This window comes from Aethina tumida, chromosome 1 (genome assembly GCF_024364675.1).
Source record: "Aethina tumida isolate Nest 87 chromosome 1, icAetTumi1.1, whole genome shotgun sequence".
Taxonomy (NCBI): Eukaryota; Metazoa; Arthropoda; class Insecta; order Coleoptera; family Nitidulidae; genus Aethina; species Aethina tumida.
This window is the reverse complement of record NC_065435.1, coordinates 3,747,033-3,759,293: the sequence shown is the minus strand read 5'-3', so window position 1 is coordinate 3,759,293 and position 12,261 is coordinate 3,747,033. Positions and strand designations below refer to the sequence as shown.

The window sequence follows — 12,261 nt, the reverse complement described above, 5'->3', positions numbered from 1 at the left end:
TTAAAATGTAATATAACTAATTGGAAATAAACGTAAAAACTTGAAAAATTGTTATAATAATTATGAATGAAACATCTTGAAAAAGAAAATACATTTTTAAGACATATTACATTCTGTTGTTTTAGTTTTTTGTCTTAGATATTTTTGTATCTATTTGTTGTTATAAAAATCATAGAAATTTCTATAACAAAATTTAATAAAATGTTAAAATATAAAATAACTTATTAGAAATGAAAATATAAACTGTTTCTGTGGGATTTTTATACTATAAGGTAAAATTGTGTAAATTGCAACATTTTGACTAAAGAAAATATTTATATTTTTAATGCTTGTCTTAAATATTTTTATATAAATTTATTGTTATAAAAATAATAAAAATTGACAAGATTCTATAAATAAATTTAATAAAATGTTCAAATTTATAGTAACTTATTGAATATGAAAGTATAAACTGATTTAGTGAAATTCTTTACTCAATATGATAAAATTATTAAAATTGAGAATGAAAATATATTTTAAATCATTTTAAAATTTGAAAAATTATTATAATAAATATTAAATACTTAGGAAAGTGAAAATATTTTAAATGGATTGAATTTTTAATAGCTTCTTTAAGCAAATATAGGACAATTTTTTATTATAAAAATACTAAAAAATAGCATATAATAATATTGTTTTTAAATTTTAAATATTTTGTAAATTTTAATTTAATTGTAATAATATTTGAAATATAAATAATAGTGTGCTTCTTTTTTTTAAATAAATTTAATTGTTTGGTATTATAATATTTTTTTACTTTTAGAATTCATGTGTTAAAATAAATAATTATTAAAAAATAAAAATAAAAATAAAATGAACATTAATGTTTATGTATGTATTTGTTTAAATTTTGATTGGGGTTACTTAATGTGCCCACTGAAAGACAAATATTGCATATTTACATTTTATCCGGTTTCTCTATCTACAACAAATAGTAAATATTGACAATACAATACCCAAACATAGTAAATAAATGAGTAGGTAACGCATGAACAAGGAAATGATCGGTCGAAATATGACATGGCACAATTGAGCGATAAGCAATTTTTTTTTTGAGTTAGCATGGCCCATTAATTTAGCACGTGGTAGCTGGTAATTTTTCTAAAACGAACAAACTATTATCTAATTTGGGCGCAGAGAGTGTTTCTAGTTCCGATAGGGAACAGGTTCAAGGTTCATATCTATCATTCGTTAAAGAAATGCTAAGGAGTAAAAGAGTGGGGAACAGAAACTTATGTTTTAAGACTGAACTTCTTCGCGTCAATCTTTATACAATTTGTAAACAAGCTAGTGTGTCACCCAGTTAAAAATTCGCGAACAAATTAAACAAACTCAAAATGAAATTCCGATTAGTATTTCTGGTGCTGTTAATATTTACAGTTCATAATGTTTGGACTCGAGATGTACGTTCAGTTTTTGGTGCTATTTTCGAATACAAACTTCCCGCAATCATGTCGAACGAACCAGAACCGGAAGCTGAAAATGTGCAAACTAGTGTGCCGGAAGACGAGGACAATCCGAGTGTGCCGTTCGCAATATCCGAAAAAGAATTTACCGCACTCAGAATCGAGTACATCAAAAATCAGATTCTGAAGAAGTTGAGGCTCAAGGAAATGCCCACCAGCACCATCGATGATCTACCTATTCCACTTAAAGAGGACAACTTTTTACCTCAAGCTGATGATAATCTCATTGGCAGCGACGATTTTTATGGAAAAACCACCCAGGCCATCATTTTTCCCTCGGAAGGTAATTAATTTGTTTATTTTATTCATTTTATAAACAAAAGCCGTACGGGAAAAATCTTGACACATACTTTGAACATAAAAAAATTTCCTGTAATCTTTGTACTTCAGATAGTGGTATTAATCTTATAGCATACCCTTATAACATATGGCCTCGATATGATTTAGTAAACTTTGATCATCCAATTACTACATGTTTTTATTCCATTTTTAGTCAGTAATATTATTGTTGGCACTGGCTAGTTAAAGAAAAATTAACACCACCAACTTGTACAGTAATTAACCACATTTATTTATTGTAGATGAAGCCAAATGTTTAAAAAAGATCCGTGTCCCTTCGGCTTGCCTACCTTTCCAAATGCCCAACGACATTTACACCTCAGACGTGAGCTCAGCCGAATTGTGGTTCCACAAAAAGGAGGACATCTTAGACCAACACAACCAAACCTTCGTCATCTCCGAGGTCGCCCACTGGGACACGAACAAGAGCTTCCAAAAGACCAAACCCATCGCCATCCAAGAGACCCACCTGAAAGGTAAATAAACCACATTCCCACCGCACCAACACATCTAACCACAACTTCCGGTTAATTACAGGTGGCTGGCTCAAAGTGGACGTAACCTACATAATAAAAAACTGGCTGGAACTGCAAGATTCGCCCACCCACGCCATAAACATCGCGTGCAAAACGTGCGGAATGGACAAAACCAAGTCGCCCATCTCGTTCAACCCCAACCTGAAACCGTTCCTGGTGATTTACACGCACTCGAGAAGCAGGAAGTCGGTGCACAGACGTCCAAAGCGTTCGCTCACCTGCGAGGCGGGCGTGAACGAGTGCTGCAGGGAAAGTCTGTACATTTCGTTCGCCGAAATCGGCTGGGACAACTGGATCATCAAGCCGGAAGGGTACAACGCGTATTTCTGCAAGGGTTCCTGCATATCGCCGGCCGCCCTCACTCTAAGCGCCAACGCACACAACACCGTACTCAGAGTAAGTATCTTTGCGAAGACTTTGAATGCGTTTAAGACGAAAGTTGTTGGTGAGCTTGGTTGGCTAACAGGTGGTTGTCTTTTGCAGAAGTTGATCAACGGTGAGTCGAGGCAGCGGGGCAACCGACCGGAAATCACGCCGTGCTGCGCCGCCACACAGTACCAGCAGCTGCAGCTGGTCTACAAGGTGAACACGACAGTAAGCACGAAAATCTTGCCGAATATGATTGTGGAGTCATGCGGATGTTTCTAGTGAATATGTCCGTGTTAGTGATTCTCCAGAACAGTATTTTTACTCTAGTGATATCCGGTGTAAAGAGGAAATGTTAAATCGACGTTTTGTCGGTTTGTTATGTAAACATGTTTGCCACACTGAGACTTTCAGTTATTTTGAAAGTTTTTCAGTGGTTTGATGTCGATGAATATTAGAAAAATATTATTTCCGTTGTATGTCAGTACGATTTTCGTTTAAATGTTTTAGGTTCATTGCCCAAATGTGTTCATATTTTTTTAATATTCAGAGCATGCAATCGTAACATTGTGTGAATGTGATAATTTATTTATTTTTTTTCGACTAATATTGTATTAATTTTGTATATATTCTATTTATTTAATTTGTATGTTAATTTTTGTAATCACATTATATAATATAAATGTTTTTTATTCATCTTTGTTTAATTTAATTTCACCCACAAAAAAATACGAGGTTCATGGTTTATCACCATGTCATTTTTTTAAGACATAGTCGAGTTAAATCAAAGATAGTTTATAATTGCATCATGCTAAACAATTTTTTTTATACTTTATAATTTCTAGAAACAAATTGCCTTACATAATTAAACAAGTTAAATATATTTTGGTAACTACAGAAATAAAGCATGAGTCATAAGAAGTATTTATCTTTTTGTAATGATTAACACATATATTAAAAAAAGTAGTACAAAATAGAATAAAAAAATACTTGTTAATAATCTGACATAATAATTACTAATTAATTATAGGAGCACTTCAATTGAACTCTTTAAATTGGCCAACTAAATGTTTCAAAGTGGCTTGGGTGTGTAAAATTATAATATTTCTACAAAATGTATTTTAAATATCTTGACTGTTAGTAAAGACAAGTTCATTATTAGTAACTACTCTAATTTTATAGTCATTATAACAACTAATATTTAAATTAAACATTTTGTCCACATCTATAGAGATTAATTATAATAATGGAGGTTTGTTACTTAAGAAAACTTGTGCTAAGTGTGTAATAAACTGCTCAAAAAAATTGATGTATCACAAGAATAATAATTAATCATTTAATTTAACCATTTTTTTCTAAAAATGGGAAATATAAAGGTATAAACTATTTGTATTTCTACATAAAAAAGTATTTCTTTTCGAATTATTACAAATAATTTAATTATAACAAAAATGGAAAATTAATAAAACTCATTTACTGTATAAATTAATTATTATTAATATTGGGTCCATGTCCATTCTCCAGTCTCATACCTGTTCATACTCAAAAGCTCTGCCCAAATTTCGTTTTGATTTAGCATATTCCAAATTTACCCAAGATGGCGCTTCGCTACCTCCAAGTTCTTGGGACCATTTTGATGATCCCTGGCTTAGGTCATGTTTGTCGTCGTTGCTCTAGGACTTGTATTATTGTTGCATACCGAAGTGCATACTAAGTTTATTGGTAGATGATTCTTGTGGAAGGTAGACGACGTCCATAGCTCCTTGTTGAATGTTGCCTTTGGGGATGATGCATCCTTCACATTGAATTCTTTGGATAACTTGGAGCAAAGAGTCTCCTTGATCGACTTCATTGTTAATCTTAACCTGGAGGACGATGCCAGTGGTTTCCTTGCCGAAGATTTGATTGATAACTCTTCGACTTCTTTGCTTGATCACCTTGTAAGTTTGGGAAAGTGGTTCGGCGTTTAAAATATTGTGGATTGAAGTGAAAGACCATGGGTTTGCGTGCAAGATTTTGATTTTTTTGTTTTTAACTAGTGGTTCAATTTCAGATTTGATTTGTTTTTCCTTCAGATTAATTTCCATTTTTCCTTTAAGAGGCAAGTTTACGTGAATGATTTTATTAATACCAGAACTGCTCATGGTTGAATGGAGTAATGAAAGACCACAAATATTGGTTGTGATGATGGTTTCACTTTCAGCTTGTCCTTCAGTAGATTCTGACATTCTGATAAGGTTTCCAGTGTAGATTTTGGATCTAGAGTTGGCGCTGACACGGCCTCTTATATGAAGCAAAGGAAAAAGAAAGCAATTTCATTTCTGTTCAAGAATTTGGTCATGTGGACGTCTTTGCCACCTTCAAGTTGTCCTTCGATTTCACGGAGTAAAAGTGGAAGTTTTTCAATAGTTCTGTTGTTGAATGTGATGAGATTACGCATTGGTCCAAGTTCCATGTTGAACACACCTTCCAATGCTTCGCGTTCGTCAGCTCTCAAATTCAAAAGTCTGGCAATGTTCTTACTGGGCCATTGGTTTTTCTGTCCATTCACACATTCTTCTTGAGCTTTCTTATATTCTTCGGTTTGTACATACATAACATTGGTCAATTCCAATAAGTTAGAAACAGAACCTTGAACAATAGCCAATTGTTACTTCATACTTCCATTGTTTAATCTCAGAGCATTTTTCAACATTTTTGGTATATTCATGTTTTCGTCTCCACCCCATTGGATGGTGTTCTTGAATATCGTGCTGATTTCTTCGAAAACGTAGCTGTTAATCAAGTTTCCAGCTTCATGCATTTTATATTGTTGTTTGTTGAGAAGAGGCAAAGCTGTTTTAGCAACATTTTTCCTAAAAATTAAGACGAATAGATTTAAATCACGTTGTCCTGGTCTTCTGGTGTAGTCACAAGTCTCCAAGAACCGTTGTAAAATGTAAAAAAAAATATATATTGGACACATCAAACCTTTTGATCATTCTGAAATAATTACAACTTTCTTCTACTGCCAGGAGTAGATTTCTAGATTAGAGTTGCACATTAAAACAAAAACGAGATTGATAATTTAGATTTAATGAAACAACGAACAAGTACAAACCGTTTTATTAATTTACCAAATTTGGCATATTTGACATAAAACATGTTTCACAGACAAACTAAACCTCTTGTTAAAACGATAATGATAATAAAGTGTTTGAAAATTAATAGAAATAGTTTGCTATTCACTTTGACAGGATTTATTGGATCAGTGTACTTAGAATAAAATAGTTGAAGTGATGTATTAAAAATTTATTTAAATAATATATTTATACATCTTATGCGAGTATGTTCGTCTTAAGTAATAATTTATTGGGTACACACTTGTGGCACATCAAGGTGCATGGTCTTAGTTTCTTGCTTGTTTTCGAAGCTGGGGCTCAATCCCTTCTCGATTTGCTGTTTCCACATGTCGGACACTTGGCTCTTTTGCACGCAGTGCACGGAAACTTCCTTCCTCAAGGTGCCTTGTTGTTTGCACTTGCACACGGGGTATGGACGTCTGGTGAAGCAAATTTGATCGGCTTCTTCGATGTACCTGGTTTGGTGGATGGAGCAGAGTCTTGGGCTGTTTTCCAATTGCATGTTGTATTTGGAGTCCCTGCCGGCGTCGAGGTCTGACACTACGTTGGCGTACAATACTTTAACTTTGGAGCAACGGGTGTCTTGTTGGTTGGTTCTTTGTTTGCCTTCTTGTACGGTGTAGCTTTCGACCATTTGGCTGACGCTTCTGGAGACGCAGTTGTCGGAGGTGAGACGGTCCTTGTCGGCGTTCTCGTTGAAGTTGCCGCAGATGCCGCGCAAAGCACTCCTGAATTTGTTGCTCAAAGGAGTGACCTTCACTCTGGCGCCGTCAAACACTAATTCGAAGGCGTTTCTTACAACCATTTTGATTTCGCCGTTGTTCAAAGCGTAAATTTCGACCAGGCCATGTTTGATTTCGTGACTCTCCTCGTTGTTGACTTTAACTTCTTGGCCGTTAACTAAAACTTTAGCCTTGGGTGATTTTGTGGGGGATGGCTTCATGTGAATTTCAATGGTTTCGCCATTGGTTTTTGGGGTGTTCAAGGTAATCCTAACTTCTTGTGTTTTTCCTTGGTTTTGGCGAGCTAATACTACGTAATTTTCAATTTGTTTTTCCAACTGTTGTTCAACATTTACTCCATGTTTGTTTTGTTCTTGTTGAATGTTTTGGCTTCTGGCTCTTGGTGGGACGTACTGAAGGACAGTAATCCAGGATTGCTTCAAAGTTACTGGGTAAGATCTGTTATTAAAGCTGTTGATGACGGAATGTTCCACGACACAGGAAGCTAAAACAATTAAAAATTAAATAATCATTACATTAAAATATGCAAACAAACTTACGTTTCTGTTCTCCAAGAATAACACCCAAAGGCAAGACAACATCACGTATCTTCATCATATGATCTCCCTTGATCGAAACATTCACAGAACGGTAATTTGGGTTGATGCGCAGCTCCATTTCAGGCTCATCCTGCTTTCCGTTGGACTTCTGGTCAACTTCCATCATTGGGCTCCAGTGGAGACGTACCAAATCCATGATAGTCCTGCTCCATTGTACGACCTGTTCGTTGACGTTGTGGTGTTGCAATTTAACGTGGATCACGTCCATTCTGTTGGCTATTCTGGTCAAGTTGGCACAGGCTGGGAGATGTTGGAGACCTTGTTTTTGTTCTTCCTTGCAGACCTGGTACAAAGGATCTTCAGTGATTATTTGTTTGGTTTCTTGGTTTCTGCTGAGGTGAACTTCAGCCTTGATTTTGGAGGAGGATTCGTATTCGTTTCCAAAGGCGATGTAAACTTGAGCGTTGCCGGATGGTTCGTGTTTCAAAGCATCTTCCAGGTTAAGTTCGTTTCTGTTGGGAATGTGCATTTTGGTACTCATAGCAACGTGGTAAGATTTCTGGTCTCCACCGTCGGAATGTTTCTTGAAATAGAACAAGATTCTGGAAGTAGGGTCGACGTTGCTCTTGGCAGTAGCAGCTGTGAAGGTGTATTTCAAGGTTTGTTTGCCTTGGAATTCAAACGAAGCGTCGTATGCGGAAATCTCTGCGTTACGCATGTTCGAACCGGCCTTACGTTCGAAATCTTGTTGGCGGGCGATGGATTGGGATGGTGCGTTGTACAAGTGGCTCAGGTCGTGTTTGTCGTCGTTGCTCTGGGACTTGTATTTTTGTTGCATACCGAAGTGCATGCTAAGTTTATTGGTAGATGATTCTTGTGGAAGGTAGACGACGTCCATAGCTCCTTGTTGAATGTTGCCTTTGGGGATGATGCATCCTTCACGTTGAATTCTTTGGATAACTTGGAGCAAAGAGTCTCCTTGATCGACTTCATGGTTAATCTTAACCTGGAGGGCGATGCCAGTGGTTTCCTTGCCTAAGATTTGATTGATAACTCTTTGACTTCTTTGCCTGATCAGCTTGTAAGTTTGGGAAAGTGGTTCGGTGTTTAAGATATTGTGGACTGAAGTGAAGGGCGATGAGCTTGCGTGCAAGATTTTGATTTCTTTGTTTTTAACTAGTGGTTCAATTTCAGATTTGACTTGTTTTTCTTTCAGGTTAATTTCCATTTTTCCTTTAAGAGGCAAGTTTACGTGAACGATTTTGTTAAAACCAGCGCTGTACTGCTCATGGTCGAATGGAGTAATGAAAGACATTTTTCCACAAACTTTGGTTGTGATGATGGTTTCAATTTCAGCTTGTCCTTCAACAGATTCTGGCATTCTGATAAGTTTTCCAGTGGAGATTTTGGGGCTAGAGTTGGCGCTTACACGACCTCTAATATGGAGCAAAGTTGGTTTGTCGTAGGTGTACAAGAATGGGAAGCCCATTTCAGTTGGGAAAGAGAAAGCAATTTCATCTCTGTTCAAGAATTTGGTCATGTGGACGTCTTTGCCACCTTCAAGTTGTCCTTCGATTTCACGGAGTAAAAGTGGAAGTTTTTCAATAGTTCTGTTGTTGAATGTGATGAGATTACGCATTGGTCCAAGTTCCATGTTGAACACACCTTCCAATGCTTCGCGTTCGTCAGCTCTCAAATTTAAAAGCCTGGCAATGTTCTTACTGGACCATTGGTTTTTCTGTCCATTCACAGATTCTTCTTGATCTTTCTTATATTCTTCGGTTTGTTCATACATAACATTGGTCAATTCCAATAAGTTAGAAACAGAACCTTGAACAATAGCCAATTGTTGCCTCATACCGCCATTGTTTAATCTCAGAGCAATTTTCAGCATTTTTGGTAAATCCATGTTTTCGTCTCCAACCCACTGGATGGTGTTCTTGAACATCGTGCTGATTTCTTCGAAAACGTAGCTGTTAATCATGTTTCCAGCTTCATGCAGTTTGTATTGTTGTTTGTTGAGAAGAGGCAAAGCAGTCTTGGCAGCATTTTTCCTAAAAATTAAAGTTAATTAAAGGCGAATAAATTTAAATCACAAATACTTACAAGTTTTGGAATTCTTTTCCTTCCAATTTGGCGGCGTGTTCGATGGAAGACTTGACGGCGGCGTTAACCATTCTGGAGTTGTCGATGTGGGTGAATTCGGCCATGCGTTGGAGCAAGTTGCTGGGTGGTCCAGTGCGCATGATTTGGAATACTGCAGCGGCTCTGATTTCTGGGTTTTCTCCCAGATTTTGGTAAATCTTGTACATTACGGAGCGGGCACGTACACCGTCGGTTTTGGCCAACTTATCCAAACAGATGAGCATCCAGAAGCGTTGGAATTGGGACACTTGGTGTTGACCTTCCAGGAAGGGTTCGAAGACGGAAAGGATTTGGTGGTGACCGATGTTACCAATTGCCCTGGTGTAAGTGAGAACTTTGTTTGAGTCAGCCTTGGTGATGGCTTCGTGGAGTTTTTGTTGAAGTTCGGGAATAACGGTCTTGGTGACGAACATTTTGCCTTCTTCGGTTCTGAAGGAGCCAAAGCTGTGTACTGGGTACTTGTTGTGAGATTGTTGCTTGTTCACGTACACCTTTCTTAAAAGGTCGGTGAAGGACAGAAGGGCAACACGGTGCAAGTCTTCTTGTTCGGTGGTTTGCTTGCTGTTGACAAGTTCGTAGAACTCGCGGACGTACTCCAAAGTTGGCTGGCGGGAACTTACGGCGATGGTGGATACCAAAGCACAAGCTTCCTGGCCTTTAACCATTTTGGATTCAATCATGTGGCGGATTGTAAGTAAAGCTGGTCCAGTTCCAGTTTCTGCAACAGCATCGCGGTAGGCAACCCAGGCACCATATTTTAGTCCGGTTTGTTCGGTGGTGTACAGTTCTTGAGCGATGTTCTTCATTTCTTCGAAAGACATGACGCGGCAAAGGGAAGCCATGATGGTGAATTTAGCCAAAGTGTCGTGGCTGGGTATTTTTTCTGGCTCTTGCATTTCTACGCCGATTTCTCTAGCTAACTTTTTAATTGTCTTTTCAATGTCAAAGCTCGGGTCGTTTTTGATGGAGTTTCCTCTGTAACCGACGGTGAAAGGAAGCAATGGGGATTTTGGTGGGTTTTGCACTTGAGATTCGTCTTGTTTTTGTGGGTACCTCTCCTGAATTGATGAATAGATCAAGTCGTTGTAGAGTTTGTGGGTTATGTCACTGTATCTGCGGAATCTACCCATGTTCAACAAAGATTCTTCGCTGGAAATCAGTTCTTGCTTTTCATCACCGTTTTGGTTCAAAGGGCGTACTTTGTTGGAGCCGTAAGGTTCGTCGTATCTGTACACCAGATTTCCTAGTGAAACTGGTCTGGTAATTGGTTGTGGTTTCTGAGGAGTCTTCTTCATTTCAGTCAAGGTAACGTTCAACATACTGACAACTGATCCCTTTTGTTTGTCAGTTAATGTGGGACTCATGATTTGTTTGTTGACAGTAAAACTGTTTTGGATGGTGTAACTGTTCAAGTTTCCAGTGACAACAATTCTGCTCACTGACGACCTGGTGTAGAAGTCTCCCATGTTGTTGGAAGTGGGTTCCACGAATTCCATGTTGAAAAGACCGAAATGGTATGAAGGTCTATCGGCGGAGTTGGAGTAGTTTTTGGACTTAACGATTTCGATGAGTTGTTCATTGGAGTTTTCTTCGTATTTGGGGGCTAACCAGGGTTGGTTTTGCAATACGTATTCGGGAAGCAAATGGATGTCGTACAAAGTTTCAGTGTTACCAGTTACGGTGTCTTCCATGGTCTTGAAGTTGGCAGTGTTGGTGGTCATATCTGGGAGTGTATTAACAGGGCTGGGGATGACATTGTGGGCCTTGGTGTCCAGTTGGAATTGACTTACAATACTTCTGATGACGTTAGCTTCCCAGTTAGCGATTTCACTATTAACAATTACGTCCTTCACTACTCCGTGGTTCACAACCATTTTGAATGGTTTTTCGGAGATTTCCAAGGGTTTCCAGGATAGTTCAGAATCTTGGATTCTGCTATTCCATCCCTCAGGAAGGTGTGAGTGGATTTGGCTGTATTTTGCATCGGAGATTTTACAGAAGAGTTCTTCGTCGGACACTGTGTGGACAGTGAGTTTGGCTTGAAGCAAAATACCGGAATATTGGTTGCTAACTTCGTGCAGACTAGCGAGAGTGCGACCACGCACCAAATAAGTATATTCGGTGTTGTCCCTCCATCCTGGGTTGGTGGAAGCAACCACCAAACCCACTGAAAAAAAAAAAAAAAATTAAATTAGTATATGTCGAAGCAATATTTAAGCATTATGTAAATAATGAAAACTTTAAATAATTAAGCGTGAATTATTAATAATAATTAAAAACAAACTTACCAAATAAAAATGGGATAACTTTCAACATTTTAGGACACCAGTATCTGAAGAAGGTTCAGAGACGTGTAAATTTTATTTTAGATCAACTTTCTTAAATACATACTGCATGTGGCGCTTCAGCAAAATGATAGGTCAAATGTCAGATTGTGAATGAAATTTTGATTTAGAAATTCTGCACATTTTGCAAAGGATGCACTTTTTTATCTAGTCTTAGGTTCATTCATGAGTGTAATCACACTATTGATATTGCTTAGCTTAAAAATGTTGTTGTTAAGAGCGTAATTTAAGGTACTGATAGGAATCTTATTTTATGCCAATTTTGTTATATGTATAACCGTTATTTTCCAGAATATTTATGAAACAATTAATAAAGTTTCAATTTGAAAGTCATTCTTTATGTTCCAGTTTATTTAGTGAATTAAAAATAATTCAAATTACTTATTGATATTTAATTATGTTGTTTTTTTAATTTGAAATATATTAAAAAATATATTATAACATAACTAAAACTATAATATTTAGTACAAGAATTTTAACGTTTCGTTAAATAAATAAAGTTCTAAATTAGAGGTTTGATATTAAAACTGTTGGGATTGATTTCAGTTATTTATGAAATACTAATTTAATCTAATTTTTATAATGATCTAATGAAAAAATATTTTGTTGAAAATTTGTTTA

At 36.7% G+C, this 12,261-nt stretch overlaps 2 protein-coding genes across 2 annotated transcripts; one reads left to right on the top strand and one right to left on the bottom strand.

Annotated features, from left to right (window-relative positions):
• The first annotated feature begins 1,320 nt into the window (after window positions 1–1,320).
• Window positions 1,321–3,440, top strand: LOC109601630 (inhibin beta chain). Its single transcript, XM_020017882.2, has 4 exons — window positions 1,321–1,788; window positions 2,087–2,320; window positions 2,382–2,776; window positions 2,864–3,440. The coding sequence occupies exons 1-4, from the start codon at window positions 1,377–1,379 to the stop codon at window positions 3,026–3,028; spliced, it is 1,206 nt and encodes a 401-aa protein (XP_019873441.1). The 5' UTR covers window positions 1,321–1,376; the 3' UTR covers window positions 3,029–3,440.
• A 2,582-nt stretch (window positions 3,441–6,022) lies between these two features.
• Window positions 6,023–11,680, bottom strand: LOC109601625 (vitellogenin-like). Its single transcript, XM_020017877.2, has 4 exons — window positions 11,584–11,680; window positions 9,257–11,462; window positions 7,151–9,204; window positions 6,023–7,095 (listed from the first exon to the last, which is right to left on the bottom strand). The coding sequence occupies exons 1-4, from the start codon at window positions 11,609–11,611 to the stop codon at window positions 6,095–6,097; spliced, it is 5,289 nt and encodes a 1,762-aa protein (XP_019873436.2). The 5' UTR covers window positions 11,612–11,680; the 3' UTR covers window positions 6,023–6,094.
• Between the last annotated feature and the right edge of the window lie 581 nt (window positions 11,681–12,261).